At 44.5% G+C, this 22472-nt stretch overlaps 1 protein-coding gene across 2 annotated transcripts in view; it reads right to left on the minus strand.

The window, feature by feature from the left end:
- Window positions 1-22472, minus strand: part of CACNA2D4 (calcium voltage-gated channel auxiliary subunit alpha2delta 4) — a 251480-nt gene that overhangs the window by 142472 nt on the left and 86536 nt on the right. For both annotated transcript variants that reach the window (XM_066590961.1, XM_066590960.1), the window contains exons 9-20: window positions 20278-20352; window positions 17731-17820; window positions 17165-17278; window positions 16454-16532; window positions 16134-16267; window positions 10567-10644; window positions 9484-9564; window positions 9294-9368; window positions 9039-9125; window positions 6067-6138; window positions 5751-5812; window positions 5375-5442 (exon numbers count right to left, since the gene is read on the minus strand). In XM_066590961.1, coding sequence (XP_066447058.1) covers window positions 5375-5442; window positions 5751-5812; window positions 6067-6138; window positions 9039-9125; window positions 9294-9368; window positions 9484-9564; window positions 10567-10644; window positions 16134-16267; window positions 16454-16532; window positions 17165-17278; window positions 17731-17820; window positions 20278-20352 — 1015 coding nt within the window. The remainder of the gene's footprint in view (window positions 1-5374; window positions 5443-5750; window positions 5813-6066; window positions 6139-9038; window positions 9126-9293; window positions 9369-9483; window positions 9565-10566; window positions 10645-16133; window positions 16268-16453; window positions 16533-17164; window positions 17279-17730; window positions 17821-20277; window positions 20353-22472) is intronic.

Raw genomic sequence — 22472 nt, forward strand, 5'->3', positions numbered from 1 at the left:
GGTTTTTTGCCTTCCTCTGGATCAACACAGTAGGATAGACAGGCTGGACTAGATGGACAATGTCTTCATTCGGCCTTACATACTATGTTACTATGTTATCTGTCAGATAGGCTCACCGCGGGGATCAGTCTGCTGGCATTTGCTCCCGGGCGGCGGAGATCCACCGCGGGATATCACAACGCCCGTAGACAGGCAGCCTAAGTGGGAGGAGTGAGAGAGAAGAAGAGACAGGAGTGGATGGAGTAGAAGTGAAGTGGAGAGAATCGAGATGGAGAAGAGAAGGGCTGCTACTGCCGGAGCTGAGCCCGGACAAAGTCTCTCCTCGTGGAACGTTCATCCCTTCAGAGGATAGGAATGCCAGAAATGCATATAAGGAGTTGGTGTGAGAATGCAATACCACCTGCTCCCTCGCTGAACTGCAGCTTAACCCCTTAACGACCAGCCCATAGTGTTTTTACGTCCTCCTGAAGTGGGCTTTATTCTCTGAGGAGGTAAAAACATGTGTCCTGCAGAGAATAAAGCCCCTCGGGCTCTGGACATGACAGCTCCATGCTGTCGGTGCCCGCAGGTAGCCGACAGCATGAAGCTGTCATCCCGGGCTGCAGGGACCCCCCCCCCCCCCCCCGGCAATGCAATCAGCTCTATCCAATCGATAGCGCCGATCGCATAAAAGTTGCAAAAAGTGCAAAAAAAGTTAAAGATTCAGCTGCCCTGATGGATCGGATCCATCAGGGCAGCTGAAATTACTCACTGTGTGAGACCGCTGCACCACAGCAAGATTACAAAGCCTCACAGCGCCACTTTTTGCACCCCATCCCTGCCGCTGAGGTCATGAAATACCGCCAAAAAAGCGAGGGGGGGGGGGGGGATACCCGGTTTTCTTGCCCCATGTGCCCATCCCAACCAGCCTCCGTAATTACCCCTGTCTTTGGACATAAAACGCAGTTAATATTATTACTTTTATCTAACATTTAGGGAATGCCAAAAAATGGGGATGGCGGGGGGGGGGGGGGGGATTATTTTTAGGAAGTCAATTTTTTTGTATAAGTGGGCAATGGGGCCTGGAATTTATTCAGTTGTACCCTGAAATCCAGCGGGCATTCCCTCCATTATGGGCCTAGCCATGTGTCCTGTAAGTAGATTAGGGCCACAATGCGTTTCTGAACATGGGACAAACGGGGGTATCCATTTTGGGGTGAACGTCTTCATTCATATGTACACTGTACAAAAAAACATGTTTTTAAATTGACAAAATTGACAAAAAAATTAAAAACTTAATTTTTTCCTTCTGCTTTGCTTAGATTCATTCAAATACTGTGGGGTCACAATACGCAGTACACCCCTAGATGAATTCATTAAGGGGTCTAGTTTTCAAAATGGGGTCATTTGTGGGGGTTCTCTATCGTTTTAGATGCTCAATGGCTCTACAAGTGGGCAATGGGGCCTTGAATGTATTCTGTTGTACTCTGAAATCCAACGGGTGCTCCTTCCATTATAGGCCTAGCCATGTTTCCTTTAAGTAGATTAGGGCCACAATGGGTATGTTTCTGAACATGGGACAAACGGGGGTATCCATTTTGGGGTGAACGTCTTCATTCCTATGTACACCGTACGAAAAACCCTGTTTTTAAATTGACACAATTGCCAAAAAAATGAAAATCATAATTTTTTCCTTCTGCTTGGCTTAGATTCATTCAAAAACTGTGAAGTCAAAAAAGTCATCGTACCCCTAGAAAATTCGTTAAGGGGTCTACTTTTCAAAATGGGGTCACTTGTGGGGGTTCTCCATCGTTTTGGTCACTCAAGGGCTCTACAAGTGGGCAATGGGGACTAAATCTCCTTCAAGTAAAATTTCTGTTCCGAAAGCCACCGGTTGCTCCTTTCATTTTGGGCCCCATTGTGCATACAGACGTAATACTAGAGCCACAATGGGTATGTTTCTGAGCACGGGACAAACAGGGGTATCCATTTTGGGGTGAAGGTCTTCATTCATTTATGTGCTGTACAAAAAAAACTGCTTTTAAAATGACAGAATTACCAAAAAAATGAAAATCGTAATTTTTTTCCTTCTGCTTGACTTAGATTCATTCAAAAACTGTGAAGTCAAAAAAGTCATCGTACCCCTAGATAAATTCATTAAGGGGTCTACTTTTCAAAATGGGGTCACTTGTGGGGGTTCTCCATCGTTTTGGTCACTCAATGGCTCTACAAGTGTGCAATAGGGCCTAAATCTCCTTCAAGCAAAATTTCTGTTCCGAAAGCCACCGGTTGCTCCTTTAATTTTGGGCCCCATTGTGTATACAGACGTAATACTAGGGCCACAATGGGTATGTTTCTGAGCACGGGACAAACAGGGGTATTCATTCTAGGGTTCAAATCCTCATTTTCATGTGTATTATAGAAAAAAGTCCTGTCTTTAAAATGACATATTTGCAAAAATATGAAATTTTAGTTTTTCTCTTCTAAATTGCATTGACTCCTGAAAAAAAACTGTGGGCTTAAAATACTCATGACACCCCTCAGTGAATACGTTAAGGGGTGTAGTTTTTAAAATGGGGTCACTTGTGGGGGTATCTATCATTTTGACTCCTATGAGCCTTTCCAATCTTGGCTTGGTGTAGGAAAACAAAGTGTTCCTCAAAATGCTGAAAAGTAATGTTAAATTTGTACGTCTCCTAAATGGTTAAAAAAAAAAACGAAAGTTTTTCCAATGTGCGCCCAAAATAAAGTAAACGGATGGAAATATTAGCAAAAATTTCTATATTATGTTTGCACATATTTGAGATATTGCAGTTGGAAATGTGAAAAAATGACGATTTTTTCTAAATTTTCCCAATTTTGGCGCTTTTAATAAATAAACACAAATTCTATCGGTCTTTGTTTCCCGCCTAAATGAAGTACAACATGTGGCAAAAAAACAATGTCAGAATCGCTTGGATATGCAAAACCTTTCTGGTGTTTTTCCATGTTAAAGTGACATGTCAGATTTGCAAAATTTGGCCTGGTCATTAAGGCGCAAACAGGCTTGGTCACTAAGGGGTTAAAGAAACCAGTAAGAAAGCCGATTGTCGTTAGCAACAGAAAGGACCGTGTATGAAAGAAACGTGATGTGCAGTAAAGTTTGCCTCAAGAAAAGCATCCATCAGATAACTGCGACTGATAATGTGTATGTCTTGGGAAAAGAACTGCACTTAAATATAAATGAGATATAGAGTGTCAATGAAAGAAGGTTTATTCTGAAGCACTCAATGCCATACTTTACACAATTCAAGTGAACCATGAGTAAAAGGAAACCATGTGCCCCCGGTTTTGAAAAGCATTTTGTTGTGGACTGATCTTTATTCTGGGTGTGTGATTCGGTACGATCACAAATAAAATTAAATCCCCTTTGTGTACCCTGGCGCGTGGCTGGGCTAGGCTATCCTTCGGCCATCTTGGAAAGAGGGAGACGGTAGAGTCACTATGAACTGTCTCCCACGCTATACCCCGCTGTCCCCTCAGCTGAAGGCCTGGTACCCGGTCGCTGCAATTAGATGAACGGTCTTGTCACCCGAGACCCTAAAAGTGGTTCCCCCCCTCCCCGGCCTATAAAAGGCTCTCGGAGGCTCCTTGTGTATAGTGACCTCTTCCACTGCTTGTGTAGAGCTTGTTGACCACTAGACGCCTCTACAACGCAGAAAAGAGACACTGTTACCAGAGTTTGAGAGGGGCGCATTGCATTATTAGGTGTGAGAAGCTGGATGGTCGTATCGATGAATTGTCCCCCACCGGGCCGTTCTGACCAGACTGTTAGGGGGTGTTGGGACCAGTGGATGGGGGCAGACAAGGTGACCGGGCTCAGGATGCCCCCTACAGACCACCACTAGAGAGGAGTGTCTAATCGTCCGACAAGCACCATCAGCTCCAACTGTTTCATTGTCCGCCATCCATTGACATGTGGCGCCATTGTTACACTCCTGTGTCTGTTGGAACCATTTCCAGGCGCTTGGCTGAGGGGCATTTGGTCTTGTGGCCTCCATTACCTGTACGGCCTCTGACACCCACCGTTACCTTCGTTTGCAGTGGTGTCGTGAACGATGAAACTGGACACTACGGAGTGCAACCGGGTTGTCTTCAGCGACGGATCCAGGTTTAATTTGGGCACTGACGCCGTGTGTTCGTGTCTGGAGACCTCGGGGTGAGCGCCTCAATCCTGCCTTTGTTGTGAAGCGGCACACTGCCCCCTGCTGGTGTGATGGTCTGAGGGGCCAATTACAGGGACAATGAGAGCTCAGCGATATGTTCAGGACATCCTGCAGCCACATGTTCCTCTCATGGTGGCTTCCAAGAGGCAGCAGGATACTGCTCGGCCGCACATACAAGGGGGTCACAGGAAGCCCCCACAACATTGTCATACTTCCCTGGCTGCCCGTTAGCCAGATTTATCACCAATAGAACATGTATGGGACCATCTGGGATGTCAACAGATAGCCTACAAGCTTGCATGATCAACAGGGTACTAGAGCCTCCATGCCCGCCTGTATCACATCTTGTATCCAAGCTAGATGCAGTACAACAGGGTACTAGAGCCTCCGTCCCCTTTTTAGGGGAAATTATTAATTTCTTACATAGTTTGCATGACGAGCTGTTTTTTATTAGTACCATCTTGGGATACATAGCGCTTTTTGATCACTTTTATTGTGTTTTTTTGGGAGACAAAATAAGCATGTGGCTTCATTTGTTAGGGCTTTTGCCGTGCAGGATAAATAGTGTGTTCAATTTATTGTATAGGTCATTACAGATACAATGATACCAAATATGTGGGTTTAAAAAAAATAAATAAAAAAGGTTTTGTTTTTTTTCTTTACATATATTTTTTTACACTATTTTTGTGTCCCTGTAGGGGACTTGAACCAGAAAAGCTCTTATCGCTGTAATAATGCATTGCAGTACTTCTGCACTGCAATGCAGTTTCACTCACAATAGCGATCACAGACTTTGCCATGTGAACCCATCGGCCCTCCACAAGATTTTAAGAGTTTCACATATAAAGTCCTAACTAACCTGATTGAAAACTTTATCAGCAGCAGTGGATAACAAAACCATAGGGATTTTGGTTGCTTGGTAAATTAAGTTGATAGCTCTGGTAGTATTTTCACATACTTCCCTCGAAGGCGTTAAAAAAAAACTATATTTTTTCCACCTTTGTGTGATGCATATTTTGATATAGGACTAGCCCTCGTTAGGGTCACTGCGTCGGAGGAGCTTTGTTAAACCAACCAATAGGAATGTATACTGGGATAACCCTCACCTCACGTGCCGCCATAGCACCTGGAGGGGCCACCTCTATAGTATAACACAGTCAGACTATGAAGGATAATACACATGTCCTTACCTTCTTCCTTAGAAGTGTTACCGATGAGGATGAACTCTCCGTGGCCGCGGGTCAACACAACCCCGAGGCTGAAAGCCAAGCAAAAAAGTCAAGTTGTTATCTCAGATGCGCACACAATCGGTGTCCACAGCACTGTGCAGCAACACAAATCACATACTGAACCCATCATTAACATCCATGACTTATCAATCGCATAAGACATTTGGGTGGAAACAGGGATGAAGTAGAGCTTATAGTAGAAGTTGCAGGACGACGCATAAAAGCCAATTATCTAACAGACTCTTTTGCGCTGACATGTGAGGTTGGAATGCAGCATGCACTTCCACTTCCAAAATTATGGGGTGCTGAAGAGGAAATCTGTCCCCAATCATCTCACCTGAATGGGGTGTCGCTGATGTCAGTGTAGAAGTAGTCAGAAGTAAGGAACAGGACGCGTTTCTGTAAAAGAATGACATGTTGAGTTTGTAGTATGGAGGTGGCGAGGAGGCATACGTATGACTGTCCGTAGTCCTAAATGGACCATTTCACTGTACTAGGAGGAGTCTGAAGGTAATTGTATCAGGCTCCACCCTCTTTCTTTTGGGTAAGACATGAAGATGTTGGTCTCTAGGACCCATAAAGAGACACGAGGACTAATCAATGCAAAACTCTATTTTGGTTGTTTGCCCAGAATACACTTCTTGCCTGCTTACCCCTTTGTCCACAGTGACTTTGACATCTATAGTGAGGGTTCCCGTCTCGCCGTTGATCATTGCAGTCCGGAGCTGCGAGCATAAAAAGAATGTATGAGGTTAAGGCACCCCTGTATATTTTTATAAGCTACAGTACAGTGCAAACATTTTTGGTAGGTATGGAAAAAAATACCACGCAATGAAAACGCTTCCAAAAAGAGAAGTGTTAATAGTTTGTCTAATAATAAAATATAAAGTGACTGAAGAAAAGAGAAATGTAATCCCATCAGTATTTAGTATGATGCCTTCACCTTCATCAGTTCGTCTAGAAACACCTGTACACAGTCAGGGATTTTGTAGGATAACAGTCAGGTGTATGATTAACCAATTATACCAAACAGGTGATAATGATCATCATCTTCATTTATAGATTGAAACCCAGTCATTAGCTGAAACAAACAGCTGTGTAGGAGGCTTAAAACTGAGTGAGGAACAGCTAAACTCTGCAGAGGTGAGGTTGTGAAAGTCATGTCACAGGTCATACACCACTGCAAGACTGAGCAAGGTAGTTATACTGTATCAGCAAGGTCCCTCCCAGCAAAGATTTCACAGCAGACTTTCGGTTCCAAATGTGTTGCTCAAAAAGAAAAAGCAGAAAAAATAAATGAATCGGGCAATGTTGAGGACCGTAGATGCAGCAATCAACCTGGTGCAGCAGGTGAAAGACACATTATGCTTACATCCTGGAAGATGTCCAGCAGTGCTATCAGCTCAGAACTGGCAGAAACCAGTGGGACTCAGGTACACCCATCTACTGTTCGGAGAAGTCGGGCTAGAAGTAGCTTTTATGGAAAAATTGTGTCCAGAAAGCCAACATAAAAGAAAGGGTTAGTGACTCAACTATGTACAGAAACATAGGAAATGGGGTGCAGAAAAATCGCAGTGGGGGCTCTGGACTGAGAAGTCACAATGTCGGAGGGTGGTACAATAATGAGTGTCTGCAGGCAGCAGTGAAGCATGGTGGAGAGCGGTACAATAATGAGTGTCTGCAGGCAGCAGTGAAGTATGGCGAAGAGCGGTACAATAATGAGTGTCTGCAGGCAGTAGTGAAGCATGGGGGAGAGCGGTACAATAATGAGTGTCTGCAGGCAGCAGTGAAGCATGGGGGAGGGCGGTACAATAATGAGTGTCTGCTGGAAGCAGTGAAGCATGGTGAAGAACGGTATAATAATGAGTGTCTGCATGCAACAGTGAAGCATTGTGAAGAGCAGTACAATAATCAGGGTCTGCAGGCAGTAGTGAAGCATGGTGGAGGCTACCTTTAAGTTTGGTGGTGCATTTCAGCAAATGGAATTGAGGATTTGTTCAGGATTACTGGTGTTCTCATTACTGAGAAATACAGGCAGATACTCACCCATCTTGCAATACTATCAGGGAAGCGTCTGATTGGATTCAAATTTATTCTGAACCCAAACATCCAGCTAATGTTATTAAGAACTATCTTCAGTGTAAGGAAGAACAAGGAGCCCTGGAAGTGATGATTCAAATTCGGCCTCCAATACCATCTCTATGCTGACGACACCCACTATACACCTCTTCCTGTGAGATCTCTGAAACATTCCTCCAAAATATCACCGACTGTCTGTCCGCTGTCTCTAATACTATGTCCTCCCTTTTTCTCAGACTTAACCTCTCTGAAACTGACCTTCTCCTCTTTACGCCTTCCAACCGACCTCCCCTCAATATATCTATTCCAGTGTCTGGCACCACCATAACCCCAGACAGCATGCCCGCTGCCTTGGGGTCACACTGGACTATGACCTCTCCTTTATCCCCCCCCCCCCTCATATCCAATCTCTGGCCCCAACATGCCACATGCATCTCAGAAATATTGCTAAAATACAGCCGTTCCTCACCACGGACATGCTAAAGACACTCATGGTTGTCCTCATTCACTCCTGACTTGACTACTGCAACTCTACTCATCGGCCTCCCCTGCATCAGACTTGCTCCACTCCAATCCATACTAAATGCGGCAGCTAGGCTCATTTTTCTATCCAGTCGTTACTCAGACGCCCCTGTACTATGCCAGTCGCTGCATTAGCTGCAATCCACTGCAGAACTAAACTTAAACTCCTCAACCTCACCCACAAAGCTCTCCATGGTGCCGCACCACCATACATCGCCTCCCTCCTGTCCGTACACCACCCAGCCCGCTCACTCCGATCCGCTACCACACTCAGACTAAACACCCCTGTAATACGAACCTCACATGCTCTCCTCCAGGACTTCACCAGAGCAGCACCCATCCTCTGGAACGCTCTACCCCAATGCATCCGGACAATTCTCGAGCACGAATTTCAGACGTGCCTTAAAAACTCACCTCTTCAGGGAGGCGTACCAAATCTCCTGACTTAGTCCCCTTGCCCCTCCCTATGCCTCCCCACACCTTCCACTCTGCCCATCACATACGACCTATACCCCTGCACCTCCTTACCACCCTACCCTGTTTGCTTTCTAATAACTGATTTCCATATGGAATCCCTGTACTGCCTATGTTCCCCCATGCCAATCCCCACCCCCTTCCCCTTGTGCTCCCTGTATCAAACTGATTGTATATCATATGTAATTGTTGTATTGTTTGTGTTTCTCCCATGCTTGAAAGCGCTGCAGAAGGCACTTAACTTATGTTGACTGCAGCTTTGGATGTGTCTGAAGTACAAAGCATGAAACAACATGTGGGGTGGTATGAAATCTAGAACTCAATTGTTTGATTCCTTTAAAAACTAAACCCATGAATGGCCATGATTTATTTTAGAGGGATGCAGTAGCAGTATGCATGCAGTAGGTGTCACTGTTACCAGAAAAAAAATTTACACTGCAGCTCAGCTTCACCAGTCGAAATCTGTTCATTTATTTCATCGCTCCACTACTTAGATACAAAAAAAAAAAGACCCTAGAAAAATAACGGCGCTTTAGGTTTTGTGACTCACAATCTCATCCTGATCCTCCCACTCCACTTCAGAAAGGTCCACGCTGTTGTAATTCGGCTTTGGTCTAAGTTTCTTGCCTTCCTTGTACTGAAAGATAAAAGAGTTATTGGGTTGCATGTACAAGAACAAGATGTACAAGAGCTGGGGCAGGAAAAAAAGCAGAACGATGCACAAACAATGTGAATGCAGCTCTGGATGTGACTAGAGAAAGAGACATGATGCAAGTTATGTTGTAGCAGTTACTGAGAGGCTCACCAGGGGGCGTAGGTCAGGGTGTGACAGTATGTAGCCATTATTTGTGTTCAAGAAGGCATAACCGTGAACCCCAAGCTGCGGAGACAAGAAAGAATCTGAAAGAAGTTTCTCAAATAGCAAACATCATCATATGAGGTCACCACTGGAGGGCGCTGTAGACACATAGTATATCGCCATGATCATTTCTCACCTTGTACCTCGGCGCCAACTTTAACAGCTCACGTAAGGGAACATCTGATCCTACGACTCCCAGCAGAATCCCTTCTGATCTCTGTGGAGAAGAACTGACAATTAATTACTAGAAGGTGGCTGTAATATATGCAGTAGTCACCACCAGAGCTGCGTCCCCAGAGCCCGCCATACAATCACTGACTGACATGAATAGGCATCCAGTGATATAAAAGGGCAACTGAAGTCCTACCGCAAGACTGGGGACTAAGAGAATGACAGCTGTCCTGAGTGTCTGCAGCCGCTGTGACTGCCGGTTTCCAGCCCCCATAGGGGAGGCTGAATCTCCCACCGAGGATTGTGGTGGCCGTTACAGGCTGTCACTCAGCTTTCCCAGAAACAGATAAAATGAAGGCCTCGCTCACATCGGTTGCGGAACCACCATCCGATTCTGTCATATAAGGCGAAAGCAAATACTGCAGCATGCAGTCTCGACCTATCAATCTCTATTTCTCTGGCAGTCTTAGTCTCTCTTTCTCTAGGAGTATAGTTCCGTCAGTTCCAGTCTCTATTTCTTTGGCAGTCTGGTCCTGTCAGTGTCAGTCTTCATTTCTCTGACAGCCTTAGTCTCTCTTTCTCTAGGAATATAGTTCCGTCAGTCCCAGTCTCTATTTCTGGTAGTCTTGTCTTGTCAGTCTCTTTCACTGGCAGTCTTGGCCCATCAGTCTAATTCTTTCTGCCTTCAGCAGTCTTTGCCCATCATGTCAGTCTCTGTATTTCTCCAGCAGCATCGGCCCTTCAATCTCAGTATCTCTTTTGCCAGCAGTTTCAAACAGTCAGTTCACACTCTCTATTTCTCATGTCAATCGTAGGCCGTTAGTTTTAGGCCGAATTCACACAACCAGATTTCAATGTACGGGACTGTGGCTATGGGGTTGAGCATGCAGTTGAGCATGCATATATGCAACATCTGATGCGCAAAATGTGGCTCAAATGCGCAAGCAAATGTGCATACGCTCGTGTGAATCCGGCTTAAGTCTCTAACAGTCTCTCTCTGGCAGTCTCTTTAGTATCACGCTCTCCTATGGTCTCAGCTATGACTCACCGTCTCGTTCTTCTTGCTAAACACAGGCATGGCCACGGTGGTCATCAGGAGCAGACTCTGGGCCTGCGAAGCAAAGAGCTGCGAACAGAAAGAAAACTCTGATTAGATCGATACGTTACGAGTGTCATGGTGGGCGCCAGACACTACTCCACCCGCCACAGAGCGGGGCGACTGATCACAACGCGACTACCGTCATTACGTCTTCTGTGTAACCAGCAACTCAGAAGTTAAGCGTTCTCAGCATGTAGTGAACGTCATCCCACGGTCTCATCTTTTGCAGCCATCTGTCTTATCTGATAATTCGGGACCCGCCTGTCCGATAGTCCAGAATCTCACAGGAAATTCAATCTTAAAGGTCTTTTCCAACCTTCTGTAAACGAAGTTTCATCTTCATCATCTAAGAAAGCCTTTTACAACTTTCTCACAATCTTCCCGTTTCATTTCTGCACCATTTTCAAGATCTTTGCTTGCTGTCATGGAGAACATTATTGTCCTCATCATGTCTTGCTCACAAAAGGTGCATGAAGAGAGAGCTGGGATATAATGTAGTAAGCTGTGAACCTATGGTGGTAGTCCCAGCTCAGCCTTAGTCACTGGAACAAGGTAACAACAGTTCAGCAAGGGAGGACGAAATGAGAGACTCTAAAAACTTTCCGTGGAGGTAACAGAAGCGCAAGAAGTGATCATCAGGAGGATGGCCAGCCTTAGCTACGTGCAGCGCATGCCCACTGGCTTGTAGGGAAGGGCAGCAGACAATTGTTGGCTGGCGGCGATCACCCCCCTTAGGTCCACCCGACCAGATGACTTTCTTCCTCTGTGCGGCAGCGTCTTGTGAAGCTACGGGCTCTGTCAGCCAGCGTCCCCAAAACACAATAACTTAGTTCTGCTACTGCATTTATGTTATGAGCTTGGTTCTGGGGCTGTATTTACGGTCAGAGTTTGGTTATGGTATTGCATTTATGTACTGAGATTGGCTCGTGTTATAATTATGTTATGAGCACAGTTCCGGTGCAATGTTTATGTATTGAGCTTGGGTTTGGGACTGTATTTATGTACTGAGGATGGTTCTCATGCTATATTTATTGTAGGAACTCAGTTCTGAAGCTACAGTTACATTATGAGCTTGGTTCCACTGCTGTATTTATTTGGAATATGTTGGCGCTATATAAATAAAGATTATTCTTACATTATGCGCTTGGTTCTGGTAATGCATTTATGTTATTAGCTTGATTCTGGTGCTGTAGTTACATATTGAGATTGGTTCTGGTACAGTATTTATTCATTGATCTGTTCTGGTGTTCGTATGTTGCTATCTGACTGCTTTCTGCACAAGCAGAACGCCTTTCAGTGCAATATAAATAGTTTTTTTCTTATGAGGAAAGGAGTGTGCCAAAGAAAATTCCACCCATGGTGCCACCTAACCTAATGCAGGCACTGATCAGGAGGAGGAACTGCAGGGGGACTTGACATCAGCTTGTGAACAATGCCAGATAGCAGCTGGGGAGAGGTAAAGCCATTGCCACAGTTCTATTTTCAAACTACTTCCAGAATGATATCTTCCCCCTTTAGGTGGTCCTACAGCCAGGTTACTCTTACTTCGTGAGGCATCGGCAGAAGTTTTGTGCATTTGATTTATGTCAGTGATGATCTGATCTGTGTATATTTATCCAGTGATGGGGAACAAAGTACCAAGTTAACGCTGCCGATAAACTCATCTCCCAACAGGTTGCCGGGCAGAACCTCAGAGCTGTTTGCAGATATCCCAGCAACAATCATATGACCTGGTAAAGGTCGCTGTCTGTCGCTTGCCAGTCCACAGTCAGGCTGGATCCTCAAACATCTTTCCCCTCAATTATGACTAAATTGTATTTGTTGACCCCCCCGCCACCCATCGTATACAGCACCATCTGCTGCACCCTGGAATGTAAACCAATGACAGCAGAGAAAAAAATACTAGGTGGTCACCCAGTTTTCCTGTGATCCCAAATCAGGAGCGCAGAAAAGGCTGGGAAACATCCCAAGTGGGAGCTATACTGGCGACCATGTTGGTTGTTACCCAGCCGGAAGATAACGTGTGTGAGACACGGTGCGGTTTACGATTGGGTTTCCTACGACACCACAACACAATGACAGAAATTGATGAGCGAGTAAAGTAAAAAATAGTAACACTTTCACAAACACTAACCAAACTAGCACCACGGGGACACGAGGCACCCACAACATTGATAGCACCCGTTACCTCATCGGATTGTGGCAGCTGTCACACGGGATGGATGATGGGAGTAGGGATGGTATGAGACCAGATGAGAGGGGGGAAAAAATGGTACGCGATTACAATGAGAAATGAGACACTAAAACAAAAAGTCAGACCGATGAAGGAATAGACAGAGGAACTCATATCATCCAGCATCTGGTAATCCGGCACCTGTCGCTTCACATGAATGTTGGATGAAAGAAATTTTGCGGTATAGTCTATTAGTTAACCATAGCGATGCTGGAGTTGCGGGCTGGCACTGGTTGAGTAATAGACTTACCCATTCCGACAATCGCGATTCACCATGGGGAAATCTTAGCAGCAGGGCGGCGCTACTACTATCCATGCAGATTAATCTGGGGCCTTCTTATTAAGGGGGTTGTCTGGGACTTTAATATTGGTGACCTACACTTATGATAGGTCATCAATAGTTGATTTGTGGGTGTTCACCACTTGGGATTCCCACTGATCAACTCTTCACCAGTCCCACAATTATTGCGGACAGAGCCTGAAGCCGACAGCTTTGTCCCTATAGCAGCGGTCCGGGTTGCTAATGGAGGCACAGCTCCCATTGAATTTAATGCAATGCCAACATGGGCCACTGTTACATGGACAGCGCTATCTGCTTCCTGCTCTGTCCACACTGACAGCAGACTGGTAATATTTGATCTGCGGGGATCCCAAGCGGTGGAGCCCAGCAACGAACTATCAATGACCTGTCTTGATCATCAAGAGTAAAGTTCTATATAGAGGTTCTCTGGTTTTATGCCAATGACGCTTAACCCCTTAATGACCACCTATACACATCTTCACAACAGCTGTTAAGGGGCTTTATTCTGATGAAATCATCTTTTTACAGTGCTGCATCAGAAGCCAGGCACGGGTCTCCTGTGCCAGGGGGAGTGGGTGCTTGGCTGTTTTATAACAGCCTTGCACCAGCTCAAACAGCGGGGAATGATAATAGATGGTGATTTTTCCCTAGTGGGACAAAATAAGAAAAATAAGAAAAAAAAAACATCAAAACCCAATTTTTCTCCTACTACTATGTAAGAAAAAACAATCACCAGTCTTGTATTGCTGCATTTGTAATGTGGCAACACAAAAGCAATTTTTTAATTGTTCTTAGTGTACAAAAATAGCAAAACATAAAAAAAAAGAAAAATGGTATAAACTTGGTGTTGCCGGAATCGTCCTGACCCTGAGAATAATGTTACTACATTGTTTATTTTGCACTTTAAACGTCGTAAAAATGTAATAACCCAATCCCACAAAAAAAAAAAAAATTAAATTAAAAAGTTATACAATACATTGTATTCATTTTCCCGCAAAACACAAGCCCTCATACGGCTATTCCACTGAAAAATTAAAAAGTTATGGGCCTAGGAATGCGACAATGAAAAAAACTGAAAAATTAGTTGGTCATTAAGGCACAAACATGCTTTGTCACTAAGGGGTTAATCATTGTACATAAGACAGTTCTAATATTTTTATGTTTCAATTCAATATCTTCAAAATCTCTGCTTGCTGTCAGTGACTGCGAACATTCTTGTTTACCTGTAAATGCTGCAAATCTTCATAGGCCTTACAGTTCATTCACTGTAGCGTTTGCCGCGTTACAATTTTTCATTGTTTCCTCTGCGTTATAGAAGCAGGACAAATAAATGAATGGCGGTGCCAGATCTGGAATAAGCCGGACGCCAGTGGCGCCAGATGAAACCTATTGACTACAGTGGGGTCTGTGAGGTTCCCGTCATGGTGTCCGGCGCATTAATGGGAAAAATAGTGCCACCTACTGAAGTATTATGTTTCATCCAAAATGCTGGATATGTCATAAAGGCTTTACACTGCTGAGGGTTTGTCACCTTTCTATCTGGTCTGAACAATCCTCTGTGAGATAAATCAGACTGATACAGGTTACCTGCACTGATACATTGTAACAAACTATCAGGAGGGATATTTGTGCTACTGATACATCCTGTCTACGAGGAAAACACAAATGTAGCAAACCATCAGCTGGGAGACATATTGGGCTAGTAAAAGTTTTCAGCTTCTGCATGTGAATCAAAGGGTTTCTGTTCACTGGCTGCAAGCAGAGATTTTAAAAACAACTTCTCGCTGTAAAGTGATTATATCTACATTAAACCAGAAAACCCCAATAAAATGTGTCACAGGGCGCAATAATACGCCTGGCGCACGATTTCAACCGGAAGCATTTATTTTAAAAAAACCATAATGAGCACTTAACAGCAGGGGGAGCGATAACAAGTAACAACACGGGGCAAAATAACATGTATGTAACAGAAGGGGTGCCATACCAACTACATAACAGCAATGAATCAGATCTGCTCTGATTTGACTGTCTCTTGTGGGGTAACTCCTCCATTCTTGTGTCCCCTTTCATAAAGAAGGCCCAAGTATATGCAGTTGTGATACACAAAATGACACAGTAGGGGGGAGGGGGATAAGGTATGCAAGAGTTCCACCAAGTGGCATTTGTACAAGCTTAAAGCAGTGGCAGCTCTTTGGGATAGCACAATCCTGGCATATAATGGGAAAACAGCTTCCTTATGTCAGTCTGGAAGTGATTGACAGGTCATTACCGTATATACCGGCGTATAAGGCGACGGGGCGTATAAGACGACCCCCCAACTTTCACCTTATACGCCGGTATACAGTGGAGAAAAAAAAAAATCTTTACTCACCTCCCCCGGCGTTCTGTCGCGCTCCGGCAGGATGTCGCTCGCTCCTCGTCCCCGGCGCAGCAGTGCTTTCTGAATGCGGGGCTTGAAATCCCCGCTTCCAGAAAGCTAATACACACGCCGGCAGCCATGACATCATTGAATGGCTGTGATTGGCTAAAACACACGTGCGCCTTCAGCCAATCACAGCCATTCAATGCTGTCATCGCTGCCGGCGTGTGTATTAGCTTTCTGGAAGCGGGGATTTCAAGCCCCGCATTCAGAAAGCACTGCTGCGCCGGGGACGAGGAGGGAGCGACAGCCTGCCGGAGCGCGACAGAACGCCGGGGGAGGTGAGTAAAGTTTTTTTTTTTACACTTTTTTTTTTTTGTATTACCGGCGCATAAGACGACCCCCCGACTGCAGAGCAGATTTTTCGGGGTTCAAAAGTCGTCTTATACGCCGGTATATACGGTAGGTAACTGAAGTGGTGATAATGAGTGTGACAGCTATAAGCCGCCACCCATAATATAAGGAAGATTTATTTAATTGGCTACTTAGTGGATACAAGGTGTTTGTTTACCCTTATCTGCAGATAAAAGTCATTTAATAAGTAACATCGGTGATGTACCTACCGCACTGTCCATATACGCCTCTGTCCAGATTATATCATGGTCATGGTTGATGACCATTGGTCGACTCAGCACATGCAGGTACTCCATCACATTCTCCTGGACATCAGCCAGTGTGCTAATCTGTGTGTAGTATCCTAGAGCAAAAGCAGGAATGTCATACATCACACTGATAGAAATAACACTTGTTGAAATATCACAGACATTCTACATGACAAACAGCCCCATGATTAATGCCCAGTTTATTTTTCCTCCATCTCATAGGTTATATATATATATATATATATATATATAAACAGGCTCTATATATCGATGTCTGATACCTTTGTTGCTACATGCGATCCACTTCACATTCTGTGCGAACGTCACCTCTCTCCCTATAAGATACGTGAACATTCGGACCTAGAGAAAAAAATTACAAATTATGTATGCTGCTAAAATAAAAGATCAGCAAACAGAAGAGGGCAAATGAAACATCTGAAGTCATGGTCTCATACAGCAGGAATAAACTGAAAAAAGGCACAGTAATGGGCAATAAAATCACCCCTTATTAAAGCTAAAATTAGAAAAAAGGGCATTACAATGGGCCCCACAATCGTTCTTGATTAAATGATGGATCAGTAAACAGAAGAGGGAAAATAAAAATTTAAAATCTAAAGTCATGGCTTCATCCAGCAGAAATGAAACTGAAATAAGGAAAAACGGCACCTCAATAGGCACTAAAATCACCCCTTATTAAAGCTGAAATTAAAAAGAAAAAAAAAAAAAAACACACCAAAAGTGCCCCTTATTGAAGCTGAAAGCAGAAAAAAAGAACACCATGATGGGCCCCACATTTTAATATACTTCTGACTATGATCTGAATTCCAATTATTAAAAGCTTTGTCTAGCCTGTTACAGAGTTAAGAGAATCTCTTCAGAAAGTTATCACAGTCTAATAACGTTATATGTGGCAAAATGTCCAAACAGAAAAAGCATGACAAATAAAATATGTGGAAATATCAGTAAAATATGTGGTAAATATCAGATCCTACCTTTTTATCGGGCCAATTGTACTTTTCGAACACTGGCTCGTACTCTTCCACGGCTCCATCGGTGATCAGCATGATTGCCTGGTTACAAAGCCCACCCTGACCAGCCTCTTGGAACTACAGTGACACAGAAGGAGCATTTCATTGTGCTGTCTATGATTGTTTCTTAAAAAGGTAATCCCGTTTTTGTAAAATTATGGCATATAGTACATCATAACATCATGATTGCTGGGGCTTTGATCTCGGAGATCCCTGCCGAACGTGAGAAAAAAAGGGACTAAGGACCCTTCGGCATTGTAGCTGCACAGTGCCGCTCCTAGTCACTTACAGAGCAGGAAACTATTAGAGGGTTCCTTCCAAGTGAATGGGGCTTCATTCTGAGGATCAGTTGAAGTTAATGCAGTCCTCACTACAGAGAAAATGATGGCATCTTCTAGCTAGACTTCATCACTTCCTATGGCAGAAAATTCCTTTAAATGAAAGGAACTTAATGGTGAAGTGAAAAACTAAAGCAAACTTTTATCTTTTATGCCCAGTTCTGCTAAGAACCACAGGTGGATGTTCAGTACCTCCTTCAGGATCTTAAAGGCCTCGATAAGAGCTTTGTTTACGGTGCCCACACCTTTGGCCTGTAACTCGTCCACCAGCTGCTTGAAATGCTGTAAACAAGAGAAAGCATGGAGTGAAAGCAGCGATATACTGCATACAGTCTACACTGAATGGCCCCTTTATTGGAGCCCTGACCCTCCCACGATTGGTGCTTCCCTGTATGGAAATTCTCCCCGTGCCCCAGAGTGCAGCATAAAATCACGTGACAAGTTTCTGTGGATCAGTTTTAGTGTGAATCCACATTAGAAGGGAAAATCCAGCGATGAGGCCTGGTTATCGGTGCTGGACTCGCTAGGCCAAGATTTCACTGTCAACCGCATGGGATTTTCTCCTGTAACTTTGTAGAGACTGAGGTGATTAAGGAAAAACATCCAGCGAACGGAGATCCTGTGGACGCAAACAACTCATCAACAAAAAGGGGTCAGAGGTGGACATCGGGAATCGTTCTGACCAACAGGCGCTGCAGTCAGGAGCTGGAACTCCAACTAATGTTTTCAAACATACAACTCGCCGTTCCTTAGCACAGATGGTCTATAAACAGCAGGCAACCAGTTCCAGCACCATTGTGTCTAAGAAGCAGAAAAGGTGAGGATCCAGCAGGCAAAAGGGCGAAAAATTATATTACTGAGCAGTGGGAAAATATCCTATTAGGATTTCTGCTGGGATCTGTGATACTACATGGGTTTTCAGCTGATGGCCCCCACAGGTGGGGGTTGATTGAGCTGACTGGTGGAGGATTTCTCCACCCAGCCAGTCCCCCAGGTCTTAGACCCCTGTGTGTTGGGTATCTGTATCTCCGGAGGCCCCTTTTTTAAGGGGGAGGTACTATTAGGGTTCGCTGCTGGAATCTGTTGTACTACATGGGTTTTCAGCAGCGTGATTGAGCTCGCTGGGCGTGGATTGCTCCAGCCAGCCAATCCCCCCCAGGTCTGCTGCTCATACATATCAACTCCTCTGTTAGAGGCCGCTGGCCTTTTCTCTTTTTGTTCAGAGTGAACAGTGTCATGCTCCTGCGTACTTGTGCAGCTCGCAGTATATGTAGTGTGAATTGTGTCTTGCTGCGGGTCCTTTATCATCTAGAACGAGGTAGGTCCCTAGGTTCCAGCGTGAAGTCATCCCTATCGGGACGATCACCTCGCATTGCAGGCAGGTTTCCTGGCGTTAGTTGTCTCGTTAGTGTAGGGGCCCGCGAGGCAACGAAGATCCATGAAGTGGGCTCGCGGGCGTTAGTATCTTGGCCAAAATACTAACTGTATCTATTCCATCTGTTCAACACACGCACTAAGCGGTTATACTTGGTGCGTGTTTTGAGTGTTTATCAGCTGTTGGTTTGTGTCTGTTCGCGAGTATGCAGTCCGTTTCGCAGCTCTGCCATTCGATCTGCTTTCGTCAGTTCGTGAGTGTGACTGGCGTAATGTTTATGTCTGTTTCTCAGTCATGTCCACGAGTTTTGTGTCCAGTTCTCAGTTCTGCAGTTCACGTAAGACTCTGCAGAGTGTTCATGTCCCAGTTTGATGTTACAGAATACACATGTACACAAATAAGGAGATATTTGTACATGTCCCTGTTTGCCACGTTAACACAATGCCTGCTCAGATAGGTCCAGTCTTTTGTTGTACCGTGCTGCTGGGAGGTCAGAATTTTGTATAAGCAGCATGAATCGATGACCCCATTGCTGTCAGGCTGGTGGAGGTGGAGAGTAATGGTGTGAGGGATGTTTTCTTGTCACACACTGGGTCCTATGATATCTTTGGATGGATGCCATGGTAGTTCTGAAAGCCAAAGGAAGTCCAACGTGTTGCCAGGTGGGGTCTCTAATAAAGTGGCCATTTAGTGAACAGGTACTAGGCAGACTCATAAACACAGAGAAGAGTACCGCAAGTTCTAGATCTTTTCCTGGGGCTTGGACCATTGGCAGTTGGAGCACTTTCATTCCTTTTAACATATTTTACTACATGACGATGTCTCGATTTTCCATTTTTCGTTCTTTTATTAACAAATAGGCTCCCATTATCTTCAGCCATTTAAAGCCTCCATATAAATCTGCTTATCAAAGTCTCATTTTCTATTTTATATTGCTCCAATGATTTTTAAGCATAAAATGAAGAGCCCTTGCAAATGAGATTTTTAATAAAAACTCTTCCGGTTTATGTCCCCAGCTCCAGTGCAAATCTGTGTATCTCCATGGTTACAGACTACAACGAGTCCTGAGTAGTCTAATCCTGCAGTCACACTCCTACCCATCTGTCCGCTAACTGTTAATAACATACATCCTTAAGTTACAAGATGAGGGACAGAGATGGATGGCAATATGGCTGCAGGATCAGACTACACAGGGCTTGTTTGTAGTCTGTTACTGTGGAGACACATAGCTCTGTAGAGTAGCTGTATACACAACACAATAGGAAATGTTAGAGTATTTACAAAGTTGTTTCATTTTTTCGACATAGAGTAGAATTTAATTGAACCAAAAACAGAATGAAAGATAACTTTCAGCAGTGACCCACCTCCCGATTATCTCTGTCCGCCTGCACCAGAATCCCCTTAAAGCACGGCTCGATGTAATGGACATAGTCATTGTACTAGAGAAAAGAAGACAGAATTAACGGTAAGCTGCACCGATCTGCATCCTCTATATATAACCCCAATTCCCAAAGGCCTCATGTCCACGGGTAAATTATTATTTAAAATCCGCAGCGTTTTTCCCGCACGCGGATCCGCACCCCATAGGGATGCATTGGACACCCGCAGGTAGTTAAATACCTGCGGATGTCATTTTTCCCTTTAGGCGCGGATCCGCATGCGGGAAAAAAAAACGCGACATGCTCCATTTTAGTGAATCTATTGAAGCCTATGGAAGCCGTCCGGATCCGTGGAACGACCGTACCAGAATTAAAACTCACCTGTCCTTGATGCTGCGGGTCTCCCCTCCGTCGCGGCCGGATCTTCTTTCTTCGGCCCGGCAGATGTGCCCGGCGCATGCGCACGGCACGCTCCCGGCGTGCCGAGCACATCCGCCGGGCCGAAGAAAGAAGATCCGGCCGCGACGGAGGGGAGACACGCAGCGTCAAGAACAGGTGAGTTTATTCTTATTTTCAGGCCTCATGTTCCCGGGAAAGGAGGGACCCGCTGCGGATTCTGCATAGAGAATCCGCGGCGGGCCTGATTTTCCCCGTGGACATGAGGCCAAAAAGTTGGGACGCAGTGTAAAATGTAAAGAAATGTAAAGAAAGAAAAAAAGGAGTGTAATAATTCAGAAATGTTATCTAACCATATTTTATTGGCAACACAGCATATAACACATATCAGAGGGGGGGACATTATTCCCTTTCATTTAAAAAAAATGAGCTCATATAGAAATTGATGGCAGCAACACATCTCTCAAAAGTTTGGCCGGGGTAACAAAACAGCTGGAGGGACAATTTTCTACTAAATCACACAACTGTGCATAAAAAAAAAACATGTCAAAGAGGCAGAGTCTCTCAGAAGCAACGATGGTCAGAGGGTCACCAATCTGTGAAAAATTACATCTAAAAATTGTGGACCAAGTTCAGAAAAATGTCCCTCAATGAACAATTGTGAAGACTTTGCATATCCCACCATCTATAGTATCATCAAAAGATTCAGGGTGTCTGGAGAAATTAATGTGCACGACGGACGATATTGGATGCTCAAGATGCTCAAGTGTCACTGCATTATATACAGTCATGATTCTGTAATGCAATCACTGCATGGGCTCAGGAATACTGCTATAAATCATTGTCTGTGAGCACAGTTCTCCAATACACAAATGGAAGTTAGAGCTATATCATGTAAAGAAGCAGCCCTATATCAACACAATCTAGAAACGTCAGCGAAAGTTCATTTTAAATAGACAGAGGCAAAATGGAAAACTGTTCTGCAGTCTGAGGAATCAAAATTTAAAATTCTTTTTGGAAACCATGGACGCCCTGTTCTGCATCTTAAGAGGAGAGTGACCATCCAGCTTGTTATCGATGCACAGTCCTGCATCTCCGATGGTATGGGGTTGCATTAGTGCCTATGGCATGGGCAGTTTACACATCCTGCAAGGCGCTATCAACATTCCTCTCCTAAAACTTTCAAGAAAAAGTAGGACAGTGCCTCTAGGTGTATATAAGATGTACAACGATCAAAAGGACTTACCTGGTGCTAGCAGGAAGGCACCAGGTAGGGAACCGACACGCCAGCGCCTGAAGTCCAAGCAAGCTCTGTAATGAGAATCCCTACATCCAAAGGGCACCGGCAGATTCGGAGAGCAGCAAGAAAGGGCCCCACAATGAAGTAGATGGGTAAACTGCAAAACTGGTCAGGAAAAGTAGAACAAGTTCTCTGCGCTTATAATGATTCCAAAAACTCCAGGGAGAATATTGCTCTAAATTTTTTCTTACTTAGGTCCTCAGACCAGCATTAAAACAACGGAAACAGTGAAACGCGTTGCGACACACAAAGATGCCCTTTTCCAGCATAAATACCTGATACAATAGTCAAGAATTTATACAGTAAACACTTACTAAGCAGCACCACATCATTAGGGGATCACATCAGTGGTACTGAGCTGTCCCTCTAAGATTACGTCAGACCACGGGGTCAGGGGATCCATTTTCTGTGAAGTGGCCACTCTTTGAAATGCATTATGTGTCTCACTTTGCCCAACGTCATCAAATGGACGTTCACTCGCGCC

Source organism: Eleutherodactylus coqui, chromosome 2, assembly GCF_035609145.1.
Source record: "Eleutherodactylus coqui strain aEleCoq1 chromosome 2, aEleCoq1.hap1, whole genome shotgun sequence".
Taxonomy (NCBI): Eukaryota; Metazoa; Chordata; class Amphibia; order Anura; family Eleutherodactylidae; genus Eleutherodactylus; species Eleutherodactylus coqui.